At 41.5% G+C, this 22,963-nt stretch overlaps 1 protein-coding gene across 3 annotated transcripts in view; it reads right to left on the bottom strand.

The window, feature by feature from the left end:
• Positions 1 to 22,963, bottom strand: part of Ubn1 (ubinuclein 1) — a 33,745-nt gene that overhangs the window by 6,794 nt on the left and 3,988 nt on the right. For all 3 annotated transcript variants that reach the window (XM_050162959.1, XM_050163121.1, XM_050163041.1), the window contains 14 exons: positions 22,564 to 22,851; positions 16,419 to 16,505; positions 15,819 to 15,914; positions 15,368 to 15,502; positions 14,216 to 14,319; positions 13,062 to 13,497; positions 8,533 to 8,603; positions 6,725 to 6,854; positions 6,483 to 6,601; positions 5,956 to 6,084; positions 5,627 to 5,773; positions 4,738 to 4,788; positions 4,598 to 4,640; positions 1,935 to 3,155 (listed from right to left, as the gene is read on the bottom strand). In XM_050162959.1, the coding sequence (XP_050018916.1) occupies positions 1,935 to 3,155; positions 4,598 to 4,640; positions 4,738 to 4,788; positions 5,627 to 5,773; positions 5,956 to 6,084; positions 6,483 to 6,601; positions 6,725 to 6,854; positions 8,533 to 8,603; positions 13,062 to 13,497; positions 14,216 to 14,319; positions 15,368 to 15,502; positions 15,819 to 15,914; positions 16,419 to 16,505; positions 22,564 to 22,812 (3,018 nt within the window). In that variant the 5' untranslated portion in view covers positions 22,813 to 22,851. The remainder of the gene's footprint in view (positions 1 to 1,934; positions 3,156 to 4,597; positions 4,641 to 4,737; positions 4,789 to 5,626; positions 5,774 to 5,955; positions 6,085 to 6,482; positions 6,602 to 6,724; positions 6,855 to 8,532; positions 8,604 to 13,061; positions 13,498 to 14,215; positions 14,320 to 15,367; positions 15,503 to 15,818; positions 15,915 to 16,418; positions 16,506 to 22,563; positions 22,852 to 22,963) is intronic.

Below are 22,963 nucleotides of genomic sequence, written 5' to 3'. Positions count from 1 at the left end.
GATCATGGATCGTCACAAAAAGCATAAGTCTTTATTAAGACTTTCACCATGGCTGCAAACCTCAATCAAAGGGCTTATAGGAAACAGGAAGTCCTTGTTCTATTTTTGAGACAGAGTCTCATAATAGGCCCACACTGGTCTATTATGTAGCTGATCCTGCTGACTCTGCCTTTTAGTGCTGAGGTTACAAACATGCACCACTGCTGGGCAGTGGTGGCACATGCTTTAAATCCCAGCACTCGCGAGACAGAGGCAGGCAGATCTCTGTGAGTTCAGGGCCAGCCTGGTCTACAGAGCTAGTTCCAGGACAGGCTCCAAAGCTACAGAGAAACCCGGTCTCGAAAAAACCAAAAACCAAACCAAGAAAAAAACAAAAACAAAAAAACAAAACAAAACAAAACAAAAAACAACGGGTATGTAGCACCATGCCCAGTTAGTGTGGTGCTGGGGACCACATCCAGGGCTTCATGTTAGTCACGCATTCTACCAACTGAGCTATAGCCCCAACCTATAATGTATTGTCAAGGCAACATTAAGTGAATGGTTTCCCTTTTTCCTTTTTTTCCTAGCAGTAGTAAGGATTAAATGTAAGACTTTGTGCATGTACTGTGATCTAGAGCCTCAGCTCTGAGGCCCGAGTCTAAATCCCCAGAACCCATATAAAACTGGGTGTAGTGACATGAGTCTGTAATCCAGTACACCTACAAGATGAGGAGCTTTATAAACTCAAGGGCCAGCTAGCCTGGTATAGCAGTGAACAACAAAGCAATTCTGTCTCAAACAAGACAGAAGGTGAAGTCTGAACTCAACACACACACACACCATGTTACATATGTGTTCCCACTCATACAAACATGTGTACATACACCATTTTTTTTCTTTTCTCCTAGAAACTAATGTGTACAGTCACTATTCAGAGAGGCAGGGAAAATCAAGATCTTGATGAACTGACCTATCTATACCTTTTTTCTTTTGGTTTTACAACACAGGGTTTATCTGTGTAGCCCTGGCTATCCTGGAACTCGCTCTATAAACCAGGCTAGCATCAAACTCACAAGAGATCTGCCTGGGATTAAAGACATGCACCACCACCATCTGGCTTATGTGTTTTTTTTAACTGCTGAGCCATCTCTCCAGACCTCTTTTCAATTTAAGACAGGGTCTCATGTATTCAGACTGGTTTCAAACTAGATATGTAACCAAAACTGGCTTTGAACACCTGAGTATCCTGTTTCTATCTTTGGGTTTACAGATGTGCAACACAACCCTGGTCAGACTTCTAAATTTATATACACACCTCACAACACACCTTCCCTGCTAGGTCAAACCACTTTTGACTTACAGAGTTCTTTATTTATTATGTATACAAGATTCTGCCTCCATGTGTGCCTACAGGCCAGAAGAGGGCACCAGATCTCATTACAGATGGTTGTGAGCCACCATGTGGTTGCTGGGAATTGAACTTGGGATCTCTGGAAGAGCAGCCAGTGCTCTTAACCACTGAGCCATCTCTCCAGCCCTTACAGAGTTCTTTTAAGTCTATTAGGGAACTGCAACCAGAAGGTACTGACAGTTTGTGCTAAGGCTAAACATTTCCTGACTGCCACCTAATAGCTGAAGGTACTGTTAGAGGGCAGAGCAGGTTCTGGCGCACACTCTACTCCTTGCAGGCTCAATCTCTCAAGGAACCCAATGCCAACAGATATTCCCTTCCTTTTCCCCTACTAAAAAAACATTCAGGTAATATCAGTCCTCCAACCACCAGTAAAAGTGAGACTAAACAGGAAATCCAGTACTCTCTCTAGTATCTAATCTCACTTGCTGTCCCCTACCTGACTTTCTGTTTCAGACTACATTTGCAGACCAGGGCAAGGCAAGCAGCACTGTCCCCAAATACCCTCAGTAGGGGTAGGTTACAATGCTGGGATACTCACTGGCAAGGAGGTAGACGATGTCACACTACTAACTGCAGCAGGCTTCAGGGAGGAGGTCAGTAACTTTGCCACTCCCTGGGTCCCACCACCAGAATCTCCATTTGGACCTCCAGGAGGAGCCACCAGGGTCAGCTTCTGAGAAACAGGTGTTTTTTTCACAGCTGAAGTTGGGGCAGCTCGGCTTGAAGGCTGTCCCGCTGAGGGAGACTGCACACCAGGTAGCAAGGTCCCAGAAATAGAGCTCTGTACTTGGGCTCCTCCAGGAGATGGACTACTAGTAGAAGCCCCATGTTTAGAGACTGAGCCAGCAAAGGGATTATTCTTATAAGATGGTCCCACAGTGCTGGCTGGATGCTGCTTTGCTGGATGGCTCAGGGTAGTGGAGGATGAGGCTGTGTTCTTATGAGAGCTGCTGCTGGAGGCTGGTGAACTTCCAGAGGAGGTTGGCATAGTGGCATGGAAGGCCTGGCCTTTGGTTGCTGTCTTTACCACCTGCAGGAGGGAACGATGACACTGTGGAGAGGCAGGCTTTGGGCCTTGCAGCTTGTTGACAAAGGGGGTTGGGGGTGTGAAGCTTTTCTGCTGTTGAGTGCCTGCATGAAAGACTTTGACTTGGGAGCTAGGCATGGGAGCTGCTGCCTGGGCTCCATGAGACGTCCGTGGCAAACTGTGGTGCTTTGCTTTGGACTGGTGCAATTCAGACATACCCTTGCTGAGGGTAGCTTGGCAGGACAGCTCTTTGTAGCCAGAACTCTCTGGCTTTTTCTCCTGAGAGGACTGCCCCAGTGCTAGAGCCTGTTCAGCCAGAAAATTGAGAGGTGACTGCAGAGCATTAGTGGGTGGTGGTGCAGAAGAGCCAGGCTTTGCAAAGTTCCGTTTCTCTTCTGTACATAAAACACCAGCAACTTTTTCTGTTGGTGTTTTAGAGGGTGCAGGCAGTGTGAATTCAGAACTGCTGGCGGCTCTGTTGTTCAATACAGCCAGTTCTTTAGACACAGCTTCCACAGAAGAGGCTGGATTCCGGGCTAAGTCTTCATCCAGTGAATCCTCCAGAGTGATAGGTACAGGGTCAGTGAGGCCACAAGCTGCCTGGGATGAAAGCTCCCTACTAGTTGCTCCAATGCTCAGGCCTCCACTCTGATGTTCTGAGAGCAAAGTAGTGGGACCACCAAGCTGTCCTGATGAGATAGAAACTTTTTTGTCAGGCTTAGCAGATGATTCCTAAAGAAAAACAGAGATGCTCATAGTTAGAAGTATTCAAAGATACCAATAATGGCCTGTTACAAAGATGTCAACAAGAGAAATGGGTAATTATAAGACAAGTGATGGATGAGAGTAGGTACCATGTCTGCCTTGCCTCATAGTACTATCTGGCATGTGTTTGCCTTGTAGTACTATTTGGCATGTGCCTAGCTGGCAGAGGTTGATTTTAGGCCAACATGCTTTGCCACAAAGTATACCCATGCCCACAGTAAAATTGTTCTTCTTTTAGTTTCTGAAATAGTGTAAGACTTGCTCTGTTGGCTAGTGTTATATCAACTGTCTAGTGCAAGCTGGAGTCATTTTAGAAGAGGTAATCTCAATTGAGAAAACACTCACACAAGGCTGGCCTATGGGCAAGCCTGTGGTACATTTTCTTGACTGATGATTGATACAGAAGGACCCAGCTCACTATGGGTAGTTCCACTCCTGTGCTGGTAGTCCTGAGTGCTATACAAAAGCAGGCTGAGTAAGCAACACTCCTCTATGGCTTCTGTACCAGTTCTTGTCTCCAGGCTTCTGCCCTGCTTGAGTTCCTGTCCTAACTTCCCTGGATGATGAACTATAAGCTATAAGGCAAAATAAACCCTTTTCTCCCCAAGTTGCTGTTAGTCATGGTGTTTTATCACAACAATAGAAAGCTAACCAAGACAATCTGCTGACATTCAAACTATCTTGAATGCTCCTGACTGAAATTAGACTAATGAGAATTACTTTCAATTAACTTACTTTTCCTCAATACCTGACTCATCAGCCATTCTCATGGCAACAGAAATGGGATCTATATCATTGCTCATGCATCCCAGTACTTAACACAGTATGTTCTCACATATTGTAGGAACCTTTCAGATACTCAAGAATAAACAATTTAAACATCTGTTCTAACAATCACTTTAAGTAGGGCTAAGGGAACAGCAAACTCAACAGGTAAATGTTAGGCAAGGACCAATGTTCCCTACTGAGAGGTTTCTGCAATCTCTAAGATGTTTTTCACATTTCTGTGCTCCATCCACTACTTCCCTGTTGTTCTCCCAGGTAACTAACAGAGCCACTTCTCCTTTCTGCTACTGTTACAAACTAACTGGCTACAGCAGGAATATACTGCCTCCCTAAGAGGTCTACTACACCGCCGAGCTTTCACATTTACAGTGACCCTGTCCTGTGCTTCTTTGGAGTTACTTCAAACTCTACTGAGTCCCATAGCAACTGGACTGGCTGAGTACTGCTGTGAAAAACTGAGGCTAGAGAGAGAGGGTTAAAGGCTCTGCTTAGATGCCTGCCTTGTTCAAGAGTGCCATCTGAGTAACTATTCTCAGTGAAGCTTACCAAGCAGCCATGAGCAGTCAAGACATTTCCTGAGCATGGCTTCAGAAACGGCACATAGCCAAAGCAAGCTGACTCACCTTCACCTTGATTTTTGAGGGAGCTATTACTTTCTTCTTGGCCCTGTTCGAAGAAATAAACACAGAAATGGTTCAAAAGAGGTCCTCGAGAGGAGATTAAAATAGCAGTGTCCCAAGAAATAAAACACTGAGGTACTTACAGGAGTGACGTCAGGTGCCCATGGCCTCGCCGGCTCTCTTTAAATAGAGTCCTGAAAGAAAAAGGGCTAGGGTATCATATCTGCCCCAGCATGCCACAACTCTGCTTCTAGAGCTTCCCTGGAGGCCCTGATACTCAGTGGCACTTACTTAATCTAGCTGACTAGAGAGCCATAAACCAGCTGACGGGCCTAATATGACCTCACTAACTCATCTAAAGCCAAACATCTAGGCCCTACTAAGAAAGTCAGTGGCTGTGCTGCAACCTCTCAAAGCCACAAGTTCCCTAGGACAGTGGTATTTTTCTTACTGATATTCTAAATCCACCTAAGGAGACAATGTGAAGAAACACATATAGCATCTTTTTTTCCCCTCAGAGAAACTTAACAAAATTTATCTTTATATAACATATTCTATAAGGAAAGAATAATAATTCCCAAGGTTCCATCATCTGTCTAAATCACTGATGAATCAATCACTGTCTTTATTTAACCTCCCATGCCCTACATAAAAAAGACATGCTCCATTCATGGATGGCAACACACATAAAGGAACTTTTGAGACAGAAGCCTAACACTAGGCTCCCACATGGAATTAGCACTGCACCCTGTGAATATATGAGGAAGTCCCCAAGATGACTTCGATCAGTCTCTGGTACAGCCATTGCATCAAAACACCGAAGTTCATACTGTGACGAAATGAGAATACAGCCAATCCTCTGACTCAAGTAGGACAAGCACTCTACAAGTAAGATTTCTCTTCTAAGGGTAAGAAGACTCCTTTATAGATCCCATTATGTCCCTAGGTACTCAAGTGACATCAGAATTGAATCAACAAGACAATGACTTCTGAGGGAAGGGATCACTGTCAGCCTAGACTAGCCTGTCTCACCTGGCCTGCATCCAGCCTTTGGGCCACAAAGGCTTGACCTCAGCATCCAAAAAAGCTTTCACACAGTCCTCCCAGGCCTGAGCCTTGCTGTTCCTCTCCAGATCACGGCTCTCCAGTTTGATCTTCACCACCTGGCACAGAAGCTCCCTGAGAAGCAGAGAGAGATCAGAAACTTCCCACCACCCCAAATGCTGTTTCACAGCTGTCACTGTTTGCTTTCAGCAACCCATGAAAGTAATTAATCCTAACCTTCATTAGTAATATGGGGACAGGCTCAGACACTGGTCTCACAAACCCTCCAATGACGCAAGGTCCCAGTTTGTGCACACCTGATTTCATCATTCCACTGGAATTTCTTCCGGGGTCCCATTATCCTCCGGCCCCCCTTTTCTTCATCTTCTTCCTCATCAGAACAAATTCGTTCTCTCTGCTCCTTGTCTTTCTCTTCCTCCAGCATCCTATAGAGGGAACAGAAGGAACCTTGAGGTCCTCCTGCCCACCAGCTTCCCCCTCCTTCCTCCCTTCTACAATAGTCTCCTTGATTTAAGATCAGAAAATGCTGAAATGCCTAGAATTGTGTTGGAAATGTAATACTGAGAAGTGTAAAAAGAAGAGACAGTGACCCAGAGAGATGGCTCAGTGGTTAAGAGCATGTACTGCTCTTACAGAGGATCCAAATTCAGTTCCCAGCACTCCAGTTCACAACTATCTGTAACTACAACTCCAGGGTATCTGACTGTTTCTGGATGCTGTAGGCACATGCACGTTTCTACACACAGACTCGCACAAATAATTTTAAGAGGGGGTAGAAGATATAGGAAAATAATGACACCCAAATGAGATGGGACACACTTACTTAGCAACCTTTGCTTGTGTGTGTGCTTGGCATTCATCCTGGTACTTGGCCACCTGTTCAGGCATGGCCCTGCCAATGGCATCCTTGAGTTTCTGGAGTGGTTCCTTTAGGCGCCCACCCTGCAAAGAAAGGACAAAGTCCAGGTTTGACTTATGTACCACTCTCACACTAAGGACCCACAAGAGGCTATCAAAAGGAGACAATGCAGCATATATGATCCCTATGTGGACGCTGCCACCCACCTGTTCATAGAGGTGAAGTTTCCGAGCACGCTTGACCAAAGCATCCTTGCTGCAGGGCAGGAATGAAGCCAGATAAGCAAACACCCCAGAACGGATTTGGCTAGTCAGCTCCCGGGTTTGCACCTCTATGCTGAAGAACACAACACAGTAATTAATGGCATGCAGCTTGATGCAAGTTTCATCTTCCTTAGGTTGCAGTCTGGAGAAGAAAGGTAGGCACCAAAAGCAGTCTGAACCTTATCTTGATGGAGACAATATAACCACGTAGCCACAGCAACAAAATCTCCAACAACAACATAAGGAAAACTCTCAGGCTTAATGAATTTGGCTAGGGAAAGAGGGTCAAAGCTCTTAGGTCAAGGATAAGATCAAGTCAAAGGTAGCCATGAGAACAAAGCCAAGAAGTAGATGGTGGTGGCATATGTCTTTAATCCCAGCACTTGGAAAGTTTGAGGCCAGTTTGGTATACAGAGTGAGTTCCAGTGCAGCCAAGGCTACATAGAGAGACCCTGTTTCAAAAAGAGAGAAGAGGGGTGGGGTATGAGCATTAAAAAAAAACACAAAAGCTTTAAAAGTGAAAGTAATTGCCATGAAATACTTTCCAGCAATATTTTGAAGATTTCTCTTTCTTTCCTTTCTCTCTTTCTTTCTTTCTCTCTCTCTTTCTTTTCTTTCTTTCTTTCTTTCTTTCTTTCTTTCTTTCTTTCTTTCTTTCTTTCTTTCTTTCTTGTTTTTTCCCTGTTCTTGTTTTTTGTTTGTTTGTTTTTGTTTTAAAGACAGGGTTTCTTTGTGAAATAGTCCCAGCTGTCCTAGAACTCACTCTGCAGACCAAGATGGCTCAAACTCACAGAGATCCACCTGCCTCTGCCTCCCAAGTGCTGGAATTAAAGGCATACGCCACCACCACCCAGTGACTGGTTCTTCTTTTATGCAGGATTTTTTGCCAGCACATATATGTGTTTATCATGTGCATGCCTGGTACCCATGAAAGTCAAAAGAGGGCACTGGATCCCATGAACCTGGAGTTAAGGAGCCAGTTGTTAAGGACAGTTGTGAGTCACCATGAGGGTGCGAGGAACCAAACCCAGGTCTTCTGCAAGAGCAATGGCACATTCTCTTATCCACTAAATCATCTCTCCAGCCTTCTCCAGCATGTTTTTATGTTTCAGTTACTAGTTCTACCCATGATCATGAGATCAGGAAAATCTGCACCTCTCTAGTTTCTCCATCTGGACAAACAGGAAAAGCTTGAGCTTTCTGTATATGGTACATTCAAGTGGGTTCTTTATTGACACAAAATTTTGACCTGACCTTCAGGTGCTCTTTGAGGCCCTGTGCTTCCTGAGCCAAAAGGTCCATCCACATCCTATTCAGCGGGCATTTATGGAAACATTCTCAAGCCTTGATAACTGTTCTTACATTGAAAAAAAAATCCTCTGTTGGCCTGACATAGAGATTTTGTTTAGATTTGTATACTTGTTGTCCTTTCTATCCAGTCCACACAGCAAAGTACCCAGACGTTTGGGGATCTGGGGACGATGGGATGAAATGTATTGGGAGCACAAGTAAAAACAAGAATGAACCCTTAGAGGCACCCCATGCATAACAAACCTAATGTTACCAGATTGTCATTCTTCTGGATTCTCTCTTTTCATCTCATACTTGCCAAGAAATCCTCTTCCAATAGACCATGACAATATATATATTATAGCATTTTATAATGTCTATAAAGCCTATCATTATGGAGACAGGGATCTAGTGTCCCTGTTTCATTCTAAATAGGAAAACAGAGACAAACAGATACTCACTCTAGCAGGATGCCATTAATATCTTGAGTGAAAAACTTCTGTTTGCTCTCTCCCTCAGCAGCTCTGGCAGCCTGATTCACAGGAGACAGTAACAAATATTAGTGTCCTTTCTTCATTCACAATTTCCCTTAAACACTCACTAGCAGGCACAGAATCACTGTTCCCAAAGAGCACCTGCCAGCAAAACACTTCCCACCATCTTCCTGACTATAACCCAGCCCCAGATTAAAAATCATAAAACTGATGCAATACCTGTGGGCAAGTTTCTTGGGACTTACAATACTAATCACGGAACAAAAAGCAGTGATCTTGAGGAATCTGGTCAGAGGCCAACTCAACTAGTAACCCTGCATCTGTGTCCAGACGCTTACCAACTACACTGTAAATTGGAATTTCTACACTGTCAGTGGTAGAAAATCAACTAAGACCTTAAACAAACCTACAAGATTTAAAGCAGTAGTTCTCAATCTTCCTAATACTGTGACCCTTTAATACAGTTCATGCTGCGGTGACCCAACCATTAAATTATTTTTGTTGCTAAAAAAAAAAAAAAAAAACCTCATAACTGTAATTTACTACTGTTATGATTTGTAATGTAAATATCTGTGTTTTCCAATAGTCTTAGGCGACCCTCAAGGGGTCTCAACCCACAAGTTGAAAACCACTGATCTAAAGGCTTTTTTTATGTATCAGAAATTATGGAAAGTAGTAAAAAAAAATACTGTGTACTCCAGCCATACCTAGTACCCAGAGATAAACCTCCTACTAGAAAAGAAATTATTGTGTAATTTCAGTACTTAAGGATATCCTTTGAAAACCTGTAATATACTTAACAGTATCTCACACCCAGACTCCTGAAATAATACATGATACTGAAGATGACACTTGGAAACAAGCCTAGGGATCCCTGAAGTGATTCTCTCTTGGCTGTACATGGAAGTTACCTAGGCAGCTTTCCCTACCCAAGGCCAATAACCACAATCTTGGGAATTGGGTCTGAGGAATTTATGTTCTTGAGAAGTGGCCCAAACATCAGCTCTCTCAAAATAACATTTGGTGACTTGAGAACCACTGACCTAAGCCAAAGAAATACTGACCTGAGACATTAAGGCAGAACACACTTTCTGAAATCAGACTTTAAATAAATTGGGGACAAGGTGACTGTGGAATAGATATATAAATCTTAAATCTTCTGCCTTCCTCTAATTGCAGTCTCTGGGTCGCCCTGACTATGCCGTTAGGTCTTTTACCCAATCCCCACCAGAAACAGGTTTCAAAAGCTGAAACTGACCTTTAATTCCTGATCTTCAGGCCTCCACCTCCCAAGAGCTAAGATCAGCACCAAAATAGAATTTTTCCCCAAAATGTCATTCTCCCTTGTGGGTGATAGGAATAGAGGCATAAGCTACTATGTATGGCTAAGGACGTGCAATTTCTTATACTTTCAAAAGCATTCACAATTCTACCTTGGTGTGCGACAGAGGAGCATGTCAAGTTTCTTTCTCAATCACTCTCTGCTTTATTCCTTTGAGGTAAGGTCTCTCTCTGAACCTGGAATTCAATCTTTTTAGCTAAGCTTTTAGCCAGCAAGCCCACTGATTCTTCTGTTCCACCCCACCTGAGAGCACTAAGTGTAGTTACAGGTACATGCTAGACCACACTTAGCTTTGTTATATAAATTCTAGAATCCAAAACTCGGGTCCTCATGGTTGTACAACTAACTAGTACTCTTAACCACTGAGCCATCCCTCTGGCTCCTAGCCTTGAACTCTTGATTCCATCCTCTACTTCAAGAACTACAATTAAAGTACCATACCAGGCTATAAATTTATTTTATTAAGCCATTTCTCCAGTACTTCAGAACCTTTCTACCTGTATAACCCTTTAAAAACTTTCTTTCTGAAGCCTCTATACTGCTTAGGCTGAATTTGAGGATTTGGTTTTATAATAAATTACTTTGGTGCTACATTTTTAAATAAATCCAAATTAAAGACCATTGGAGGTTGGGCTTAGTGCCTCATACCCATAATCACAGTTGTTCCGGAGGTTGAAGCAGGATTACAAATTTGAGATAAGGCTGAGTAACTCAGTACGGGAGACAGAGGCAGGCGGATCTCTGTGAGTTCGTGGCCAGCCTGGTCTACAAGAGCTAGTTCCAGGACAGGAACCAAAAAGCTACGGAGAAACCCTGTCTTGAAAATCCAAAAAAAAAAAAAAGATAACTACAATCTACAGAAGGTCTTGATAGGGAGGTCCAGCTAGCATCTGGCTAGGCTAATGTGCTGGCTGAATACAGCCACAGTGTGAACTCAGACAAAATCAGAAAAGAACCAGTTAGCCAGTCTAGTCAAGAGCAAAATGAGGCTAAACATTCCTTTTCAAATTTAAGCAATGGAAATGGGCATGTATCTCATCTAAAGGCAAGATTTAAAACTAAACTTATTTTTAAAAAGAGAGGAAAATGAAATTAGGGAAGTAAAAAATAAAGCAAGAAATACTTAAACTGCTACCAACAATTATACACAGCAAGTTTAACTTTGGAGTTGAGACAGGGTCTTATGCAGCTAAGGCTAATCTTGAACTTCTTTTGTTGTCAAGGAATTACCTTGAACAACCATTCTCCTGCTACTACCTCCCAACTATTGGGATTATAGGTGAGTGCCCAGCATTCTAATTTTTAAAATGCTGTGTTCATTTCAAGATCTAGCACAGAACTCTTTATTAAGGATACAAATAGCCGAATGTGGCTTTTGCAATTCTATATAATGTTCTGTGTCTAAATAAATTCTTCTCTGGAAAGACTTCCTTTCCAATAAATTGTAAAAAAGGACCAGGCATTCAGACACCCATGCACATATATGAAGGACTCCAGGCGCAGCAAAATCTGTAATGCCGAGGAGCCATTACCACTTGCCAAATAGCATGCCTACCTAGAGAGGCTTTCTCTCTCTCTCTCTTTCTTTCTTTCTTTCTTTCTTTCTTTCTTTCTTTCTTTCTTTCTTTCCTTATTATTTATTATGTATACAATAGTCTATCTGTGTGTATGCCGAAGGTCAGAAGAGGGCACCAGACCTTATTACAGATGGTTGTGAGCCACCACGTGGTTGCTGGTAATTGAACTCAGGACCTTTGGAAGAGCAGGCAATGCAATGCTCTTAACCACTGAGCGATCTCTCCAGCCCCCTAGAGAGGCTTTCTTATACCACAGTCCAAAACTGTTTCAGGCTGTGGCTCTTTATTATCACTAAACCTTTCCCCCCCAAAAAGCAAAATAATAGGTTAATACTCTGATCACAATCTACTATGGGAGTGAGGGCATACCTAAGATTTTATCTTGACTTTTCTGTAAAATAAACAACGGTCTATTGCTTAGTCCTATTTAATTTAGTCAATAAAACTTTGAGAGACTATAAAACAAAGTGCTTACAAATTTTTAACATGAATTTTGAGAAGCAATTTTTAAACACGAATTTTGAGCAATAGATTATTATGCTCAAACATGCCAAGTGCAGATTTAACTGCTCTCCCTTCAATATCATATTAAGATATACTGAGTGTCTGGCATGACACAATTCATTAAAGCATTATATTCAAGAAGAATACATGTCCAATAGTACACATGGGCCAACAAAGAGGAATCATAGATATAAATAAGATATTTTGTTTGCTTTGTATATTGTGTTTAAATATCTTCTCTAAGCGAGAAAAGCTTTTCTAGATGAAGCTGATGTTTTACACTAATTGAAAATGCTATGAGTCACTAGTTCAAAATGTACAGCTGTTGAGCACAATTGCTCCTGGAACTAAAGTTCAAATCATAGTGCCTAGCTGGAAATGTTTTAACAAAGGTAATGATATCAAAATTAATGATCCACAGTTAGATTACAGCTACATTACTGAATTGATAGCTCTTACCACTTAGGGATCAACTCCAAATATTGGAGGAAAACAGCAGCACAGCTATCCCATGCTAAAGATTGTTTGCTGTTGTCTGGGACAGGAAAAGTGCTCACAATGTTAAGCTCCCACATGCCACCATGCAGGTACACCTGAACACTCTTGATGATACCCAACACAGGGAGCAAGTAAAACCAAGTAACAGTTAAGCATGTTCTATGTTTATACATGTGTTTACAAACCAATGAATTTTTCAAAATCTTTGGAAGAGTTAAAAAATGACATTCTACCTTAGCTGCCTGCTGCCAACATCAGGGCTGCCAACCACAAAAGGAAAGGTGAATTGTGGGAAAGAAACTAATAGGCAGAAAATAAAACAAGAGAAAACAACTCCCCAAAGTAAAATTTCTAGAAGTGAAGGAATTAAGAGAGGCGGGGAAAAAAAAAATGAAGTCTGATGTGCAAAGCTTACATTAGTTCCTTCTTGGATGAAATAAAAACTTGGGAACTTTACACTTCCATTTCCCAGCTCACTAAGGGTCTGTTTGGCAGCAAACTTCACAAGGTGTAAAGCTAATGCCAATCTACCCAAATAGCTTCCAGGAAAGCTCAGCCATACTGTGTTTCCATACCTGAGCCAGCTCCTTAACACGCTTCTCCAGGGGTGTTGGCAGGCCTTCAGGGAAGGAAGAGGGCTGCCTGAATTCCTGATCCAATCCCACTCCAAGGGAATCACTTCCATCATCCATATCTTGGAAAGGGCTTCCTTCTGGAGACTCACTGAGCAGCTGCTCCAAGTCCAACTCTGTCAGGGAGTCCATGGCAGTGGCAGCCTGGAGCAAGTCATTATCAGAAGTGGAGCCAAAGAGTGAGAGCAATGGGTCAGAAGTGCCCTCCAATTCTCTCAGGCTCTGAGCATCTATTGATGAAACAGCTACAGGCTTATGCTCCTCCTCCCTCTTTTTCTGGGCCTCTTTCTCTTTCTGAAATTTCTTCAGCATCTCTTTAACACTTAACCCAGAGTACTTCTTCTTCTTTTTCTCCTTACTGGCATTGAGGGCTGTGAAGCTGCAAGCAAGAGGGAAACTGATTACTCAGCTTGCAGGACTCTCTCCACGAGAAATGTTATCCTTTTAAAGGGTAGCCTTTATCCCTGTTCCCAGGAAAGAATCTCCATGAAAGCCTCTGTTCTGTCAGTCCACTCTGTTATCATGCCTTCATCCTCATGGCAGAGAGAACTCATTTTTGCCAAACCAAAGCTTGAGTATGAATACAGATTAGCAACACGGTGTCATATAATGTAAATATCCAGTGAGTTAAGAACCACTACCAGGCTGAAATAAAAGGTAGAAAAAAAAAAGGGAGGGGCAAGAAAAGTATTTCAGGGAAGAAAGCATGAGAAGCAGAGAAAGAACAGTAGTAACTTGAAGGCAGCTGGGCTGACCAAGGAGGAATCACGACCATAGACATAATAGCTAAGACAGAAGAACTGGGACAGAGAGGAGTTCTAAGAGAACAAGGAACATCAACAACCATATGGTGACAGAAATAGCTGCCGACATTGACAGAAGAACACAGGCACATAGGCTATCTGACACACAGAGATGAGAATGGCTGACTATACCCAGAACAGCCCTGCTGGAGGAGACGGAAAAGGAAGGTCAGGCCCTTTAGCCTATTTTGAAGCTGGGGAAGAGGGAGAGGGCAAATCAGCTCTCAAGTGTCACGCCCTCATCTGGCCCTCACAGGCCAGACTTTATCCTAGCGAAAAGCTGCTGCCTCTTACCCGGCTTTGGAAAACTTGGACTTTTTTGATTTCTTCTCCTTATCATAGGTGTCATCTTTTTTCTTCTTCTTTATCTTTTCACCACCTTCTTTCAACTTCCGCTTCTGAAAATTAAAGACAAGGTACAATTATACAACTCCCTGAGTTAGAGAACAAGTACACTAAACAGCACTGGCCTTGCTCCAGGTAGGATACATCTTCAGACTCATTTTATTTCCTTTATGAACATAAAAGGCTTCTCTTTCAAAGCAGTCCCTGGGACACGAACCTATAGATCCCACCAACGGTGTTCAGTAAACACCCAGATGGAAACTCCATGGTGGCTGGTCTGAAGACAGATTTAAAATTTAAAACAACAACAACAACAAAAAACATTTATTTATTTGTTTTATGTATATGAGTGCTCTATCTGCATGTATGTCTTTATGCCAGAAGAGGGCATCAGACCCCACTAAAATGGCTGTGAGCCACCATGTGGTTGCTGGGAATTGAACTTAGGACCTCTGGAAGAAGAGTCAATATTCTTTTTTTTTTTTTTTTTTGGTTTTTCGAGACAGGGTTTCTCTGTGGCTTTGAAGCCTGTCCTGGAACTAGCTCTGTAGACCAGGCTGGTCTCGAACTCACAGAGATCCACCTGCCTCTGCCTCCCGAGTGCTGGGATTAAAGGCGTGCGCCACCATCGCCCGGCTAAGAGTTAATATTCTTAACTGCTGAGACGCCTCTCCAGCCCCCTGAAGACAGATTCAGAATAGGCGGTAGGTGGGTCCTCTCATTTTAAATAACAGGCAGTGGTAGACAGACCCTAAAATATGCTCAATCTAAGGCTATTTTCAGTGGGTGACAGTCCTAGAACTAAAGTTCTCTCCAAGTCCACAGTGGAGAGAATGGCATACAGTTCACTAGCTCACACCCTCATGGCTCTACCCACTCTGAGACGTATCTGGAAACATGACGCTGCTGAGTCTACTGGAACATCTTGAGACATGGATAAAATGACTGAGGCCTGACCAGTATTCCCATACTCACATCATGTTGAGACAACTCTACCTTTCCACCAGTCTCCTCAGCCTTCCTAAAACACTAGAGTCACCTACTGATCTCACAGTCACATCAAAAGGTATTTCTGAAATCCTAAAGGAAGAATAGCCTAACCTTTGGAGATTTCTTCTTCTTTTCCTTAATGAAGTCATCCTCAGATTCTGAAGCTTGTCTAAACTGCAAGGTTCCCGAATTAATGTAAAATCCTCCATACTTTGTTGTCAAAGAAGCAGGAACAAGTTCATCATACTAAGGGAAAGAAACATACCATCAGCTCCCATTTCTGGTTCTATAGTACAAGGTACAAAGCACATCTTGTACCTTGCAACTAGAATTTTCTGTCACTCGTCAAACACCATGCTAAGACATCCTCTCCTCAATCACTAATGTGCAAGCTACTGGATATTTTAGAAAGAAAAGATTGTAATTTTCACATGAAAAAAAACAAAGCCTGGGTCCAGGAAGTCCCTTCCTCTTAAGTTCAGGACTCTTTGTACTAAGAGGACAAACTGACATGTCACAACCCTGCCCCACTGTCAGTACCACACATTCAGTAACTACTTACCGCCTCAGAGTTATCGATGAAAGAATCGGATTCATCATAGCCATACCCCATATCAATCAAATCCTGTATTCGGTCTTTCCTACGTTTCTTTCCACCCTGAAATTTAAAAGCAAGGGGTCACATGCTTTTGGTAAGTACAATAAATGTTGCCTTGACTCTCAACAGCTAGTGATTAAAGGTTGAAAAGCACTGAAAACATATACTACCCTTAACCTATATCTCCTGTCTGTCTTCGTGTCTCTGTCTCTCTCTCCCTCTCTCACCTCACACACACCCCAAACCCCATCTCTAAAGACCTTTGGAAACAGGGAAGATTTATATCTGCATAAGTGGCCTAAGACAGAAGAATGAAATAAATGGATTCTCTTGCTCTGTAACAAACACATTCTCTAAGGCCTTATTTGCCCATTTAACTCACACATTTCTCCTGCCACATGAGAGTTCTGAACCTTAATGCATTTGGTTAATAGCTATAATCTCTTTCCTCTGAGTCCTACATCTATTTCCAGATCACTTCTGACTACATGATAATCCACTAAATGAGCCTGGAGACTACTCTCACTAATGAAGTTGTTGTCTTGCCCAACACAGAAATCTTACATATTTTTCTTCAAATTTCCGTGCAAGGGCCTCCACCTTATGCCTTTCTTTTTCTTCATCGTTGAAAGGATCCAAGACATCTTTTTTCTGGAAAGAGATCGTTCCACAAAAAATAAATCACACACACATACAAAGCCATAGTCCTGGTTAAAGAACCAAGACTGTAATAAAAAAAAGTTATTATTTAGAAATAGCAAAATAGAATACATGCTGCCATCACATCATGTTTTGTTTAAAAAACAAAATTGCAGTAAGTGTATCAGTTCATTGTCGTCATCTTAGTTCCTAGAAAGGCTGAGGCACAAGTGATGTAGGAGGTACTTCTGTTTGTGTGTTGTTTTCATTGGTTAATGAATAAAGAAACTGCCTTGGCCTAGCTGATAGGGCAGAACTTAGGTCAGTAGAGAAGACAGAACTCAATTCTGGGAGGAAGAAAGCAGAGTAGGAGAGAGACACCATGGAGTGGCCAGAGTCAGACATGCTGAATCTTTCCTGGTAAGCCACTGGAATGTGGCAATATACAGATCAATAAAAATGGGTTAAATTAAGATACGAAAGTTAGCCAATAAGAGGCTAGAGATAATGGGCCAAGCAGTGATTTAATTAATACAATTTCTGTGTAGTTATTTCAGGTGTAAGCTAGCCAGGTGGCTGGGACAAACAGCAGGCCTCTCCTTGTAACACACAAGGACCTCAATTTCAAAGCCAGCCTGAATATAGAGTGAGGTTAAGGATAACCTAAACAATGCATTGAGAGCTTGTCTTAAACCAGAAGAAAAAAGGGCTAAGGGCCTAGTTTAGTGTTATTGCCCTTGCATGATCAAGGCCTTAGGCTCAATCCAAGAACCATACATTAAAGAGAAAGGAAGAGAGAATATGTAATTTCAACAAAACTTAATATCTACAATGGCCTAACAATGAGGCTTCAAACAGAGCAAAGGGCCTTTACCAGAGATGTTCAATGTCTACAAAACTGGGCTCAATAAAGTTGATTCTTTCTGCAACAATTTATTTTAGGTACTTGAAAACATTTTGAGATCAATAGGCTTCATAAAATGTCTTTAACAGTCAAGGTTCAAAAAGGTTAAAAATGATGTCTTAGGAGATAGCTCAGGGATTAAGAGGACTGACTTCTCTTTAAATGACTTTGATTCAACTCCCAGCATCCACATGGCTGCTCACAGTCATGTCTGACTCCAGTCTCAGGGGATCTAAGACCCTCTTCTGGCCTGTGATAGCACAGACACACATACAGACAAAACATCCACACACATTAAATAAATAGATAAAAAGCTTTTAGTGTCTTTTTTTCCCCCCTTTTCCTTTTGTTTTTTGAGACAGGGTTTCTCTGTTATAGCCCTGAATCTTACTCTGTAGACCAGATTGGCCTAGAACTCAGAGATCTGCTTGCCTCTGCCTCCCAGGTGCTGAGATTAAAGGTGTGCCCCACCATACCCAGAAACAGTTTAAAAAAAAAAAAGTTTAAAAAGTGCTTTCTTTGGCAGTATATATACTAAAATTGGAACAACACACCGAAGATGGCTCCTGTTGTAATGACACACAAATTCATGAAACATTTTCATATTAAGAAAAGGATATAAAAAAGGTTAAAAATCCATGGAATATAATACAAATTCTTGACAAGCATTCTGTCTTTAGAAAAGTGTATTAGGTTTGAGAAGTTAGTCCACTGATAGTCTTTACCTAGTAAGCACAACACATTGAAGAAAAGGAAAGAAGAACCAAAACAATAAAATAATTAATCATCATCAAACGAAAATTTAAAGAAACTCAAAAAGTGGTCTAAACAGTACTTCTTAAGTAAAACACTGATTCAAGGAATTGCTACCCTTAGAAACATACCTTCAAGGGCCCACTGTCATAACCCTCTTGTTTGCCAACCTCGATAATCATCCCAAATATTTTCATCTTGTCTTCTAAAGTTTATTTTTTATTCCATAAGCTTACTCATGCATTTTTTTAATCAAGTAAATTTTTCATAGCAGATATATGCTCTTGAACAAGGAATTTTAATATTAATAGAGATTAATGGGAGGGCTGGAGAGATGGCTCAGTGGTTAAGAGCATTGCCTGCTCTTCCAGAGGTCCTGAGTTCAATTCCCAGCAACCGCATGGTGGCTCACAACCATCTGTAAAGAGGTCTGGTGCCCTCTTCTGGCCTTCAGGCATACACACAGACAGAATATTGTATACATAATAAATAAATATTAAAAAAAAGATTAATAGGCTAAAACTTAAGAGTATAAATAAAAGACTGAAAAATTAATGTTTGCTTCAAAACAAGTCTCTACTCTAGGCCAGGCATGGAGCTACGTGCCTGTAATCTCAGTACTTGGAAAAGAGAAGCAAAAGAATAGTTTTAGGCCAGCTTACTACATAGTAAGGCTCAATTTCCAACCTCATACAAACAAAAAAGAAAAAAATAATTCCTTTATTCCACACCTTTCAGTCTACTAAAACCCACCTACCCAAAAGATCAGTTATGTGATTTACAGTGTACCTATATACTGGAATATTGTTGTACATACAAAATATAAACATTTAAATAGTAATAAATGATTTTTTTTTAATTTTTTACCTTTACTTTATATGTATAAGTGCTTTGTTTGAATGTATATTTTGTATAGTATGTGCATGCCTGGTGTCTAAAGAGGTCAGAAGAGGACATCAGATCCCCCAGAACTAGAGTTACAAGTGGTTGTGAGACACCATGTGGTTAATAGAAACAGAACCCAGGTCCTATATAGAAAAGCAGTCAGTGCTCTTAACCACTGAGCCATCTCTTCAAACCTACATAGGCTGTTTTTAAAACAGGTGCTTATTTGTATCTTCTAATATTTCTACAATGATCACATACAACTTAAGTGGCTAAAATAACATTAGAAATCCCATTTTTGAGTACTACTCAATTCAACATGAATACTCCAAAGCCAAGCCAACACACCATTCAATTACTATTTCTGGACCAAAGGCTTACCTCTGTCCAAACACAGCATCCTGACCATTATTAAGCTCACCCAAAGCCCTCTGGAGCTTACAACTCATCATATTTTAACTTCTGTTACCTGTTCTCCTAGGATTTTCTTAAAATACCTATGAGACTGTAAATTCCTGTTAAGCAGGGATTGTCCTTCCCACTTTTATATGGTCCTCACCATGCAGCAGCACTTCACATTGTGAAGAATATGTGCTAACTGAGCCAACACACGAATGTATCAGATTATGCTAAGAGTGATAATGGTGTCGAGGACCTCATGCACACTATACTCTTAACAAGACAGATCCACACTCAGGATCCTGATTCAGGAGTTGTAAAACTGAAGTACAGGAGTGATTCCCTTGAAACTTTGGATAATAACCAAATTTCTCTGTGTATTTCCATGTATTTTTCTGCAATATTGAAAATACGGAGCTTCTCTACCCCAGCTGCCAAAACAAAAAGCAAAACAAAACAAAAAAAGGTAAGCAAGAGCACTGGAGTTCTAACTTCAGTTGTTCTACCCATTTGGTTTGAGCCCATAGATAAATATGTTAACCTACTCCTACTAACGTCTCCTAAGGAAGGGGACATTAACCTTACATTGAAAAAGAAACTCTGAACAGATTTTAAATTATTTTTCTCATCCTGTTTACTGGCCCTTATACAGCATGATGGTCCTATCAGATGACCTTTGGTATAGACACATTGACTTTATTCTATCAGTAAGATACCAATCAAGACAGCAAACAGTTTGGGCTGGAGAGATGGCTAAGTAGCTAAGACTATTTGCAGTGGACCTGTGGTCCCCTTCCCAGCACCCACATAGTAGCTCACAACCCACTGGAACTGGAACTGTCCAGAGGATCCAACCCCCTCCTCTAGCTTCAATATGCAACACACACATGTAGAGCAAACACTCATATACATAAGAGCAAATAATGGAGCTGGAGAAATGGCTTAGTGGTTGACAGTGCTGTCTACTCTTGTAGAGGACCTGGGTTCAATTCCCAGCACCCACATGATGGCTCACCATTATCTGTAACTTCAGTTCCAGGGGTTCTGACACCTTCTTCTAGTTTCTACAGGTACCAGGTACACATGCAGTACACATATATAGGCATAGGGAAAATACTCATAGCTTTAAAAAGAATAACTAAAACATATTTTTTGGTCAAGTATGGTGGCATATAGCTTAATCTCAGCACCTGGAAGGTGAAGGAAGAAGGTTCAAGAATTCAAGAGCATCTTGTTATATGATAAATTAAGAAGCTGGCTTGGGATACACTAGACCCTGCCTCAAACAAAAAACATAACCCTATACATTTTTATTTAAGAAAAGTGAGGAATGCTTCTAACTAGACATGTTTCCTCCAAACATTCCTAAAATGAGTCAGGCTAAGTGAGTACTTGACACTGGGATACTATGCTAGAGACTTTATCAACATGACCTTACTCCACTCTCAGACACTGTGAGCCAGGTGCTACCTTCCGTCATCCTTGTTCTAGTAGTAAAGGCTATTCTAGAGACCAACTTCCATTGAGTATGATCTTACCTTCTTCTCCTAGTCTAACACAGTACACTAGTATATGCTTAAAATGTTCTTCATCTACCTCCTACTTATGATATATGACTATATACATAAAACACAAAGATATGCAAAACTGGTCTTGACAGCAGTTGCCTATGGGGAGACAGTGTCCTTTGAGGCAAGAAGAAATGTTTCTAGTATCCTGATAAAACTCCTATTTTGTGAATCATGTCATGTACAGGTTGCATAGCTGTGCTGAGTTTGTGAAAATCCACAAACTTTATCATGTATGTATAACTCAACTAAAAATTATATTTTGATTTTGTAGTTGGTTATAGTGACATAAGTATGTAATCCCACCACAGGAGGACCTTAAATTCAAGGTCATTCCAAGCTATAGAGTAGGACTATGTACTTCTTGGCCTTTTTTTTTGGGGGGGGGGGTCATATTGACACAGCTAGAATATTCTTGGAAAAGACTTCAACAGAGAAAATGTGTCCATCAGATTGAACTATAGGCAAGTCTGTGGGGGTATTTTCTTGATTAATGGATGATGTGGGCATGACCTACTCTAGGTGGTGACATTCTTTGGCAAGTGGCCCTAGGTTGTATAAGCAAGACAAAAGAAGCAAGCCAATAAGAAGTATTCTCCCATAATTCCTGCTTCTGTTCTTGCCTTAACTTCCCTTCATGAAGGACTATAGTGTAAGCTGTAAACTAAAATAATCTTTCCTCCTCCCCAAGTTGCTTTTAATCTCTCTGTTTTTCACAACTATAAAGCAAAGACACTGTTTCGAAACTACATAAAAACACACACACTTTTTAAAAATGTTAATGAGCTGGGTAATGAGGGTGCATATCTTTCCCAGCACTCAGGAGGCAGAGGCCGGCAGAACTGTGAGTTCAAGGCCAGCCTGGTCTAAAGGAAGTTCCAAAACAGGCTTCAAAGCTACACAGAGAAACCCTGTCTTGAGAAACCAAAAAAAAAAAAAAGCAGAAGCAGACTTCTACACATCCAGAAAAGAAACTACTCAAGACACTCCTGGTCAAAAGAGATGAGCAGTGTGGGCCTCTTCCTATCCATCTTTCTACCACAGAGAGGTCAAAGTATGCACCACTGCAACCATCAAAAGAATGATCTCACCTATGCCACATAAAAATGTTACCAAGCAGCGGTGGTACATGCCTTTAATTCCAACCTTTGGGATGCGGAGGCAAGAGGCAGGCAGATCTCTGTGAGTTTGAGGTCAGCCTGGTCTACAGATTAAGTTCTGGAACAGCCAAGGCTACAGAGAAACCCTGTCTCAAACCCCCCTCCCCCCCAAAAAAAAGAAAAGAAAAAAAAGTTAACATAAACAATGTGTTGCTTCTTTTATTTATATATCCAGTCATAACTCAAACTGGCCTTGGATGTGCCATACGGTTTTCTCTAGCATAAATCAGGAAAAAGATTCTTAAAAAATTCTTTTTCTACCCAGTGCCTGCTCTAGATGAGTGGTGATCTTGGAAGAGTCCAGGACTCTCTAGCCTCATTTCCCTGAAATAAAGGCCCATGTGAACATATTGGCATCTTCATGTTAGGTCTGCAGCAACTCTGGGTCTACTGGAATGTACCTTGTCTCCAGGATGAAGGCCTTTCACCTTCCCTCGGCTGTTCTTCACCAGCTCTGGGTAGAAGAACTCTGGGCAGCGTTTGTGATCTGGTTCAAAGAGGGTGAGTGTAATCCGAACAGCAGCTGCAGCTGGCTCACAGTCTTGATGCTGTTCTGTTCCTCCAACCTCCTCTTTCCTGGACTTCTTCAAAAATGCAGGATTCAAAGAACCTGGGAGAGAGGTGAACTGGACCCTGTGGGGCTCCGACATGGCTACCAACAAGTCTTAGCAGGTGTCACTGCATGATTTCTGTTAACATTGAAAAGAAGGGCCAGGTCAAACCAAAATAACAAAGGAAGACATTATCAAAATAACAAAACAGTTGTCAGTTACACAGAGTTAAAAAAAAATTCCTTGTCAA

Source organism: Alexandromys fortis, unplaced genomic scaffold, assembly GCF_014885135.2.
Source record: "Alexandromys fortis isolate MF-2015 unplaced genomic scaffold, M_Fortis_MF-2015_v1.1 scaffold_29, whole genome shotgun sequence".
NCBI classification, from domain to species: Eukaryota; Metazoa; Chordata; class Mammalia; order Rodentia; family Cricetidae; genus Alexandromys; species Alexandromys fortis.
The sequence above is the reverse complement of the archived record's forward strand: the minus strand, read 5'-3'. Positions and strand labels throughout refer to the sequence as shown.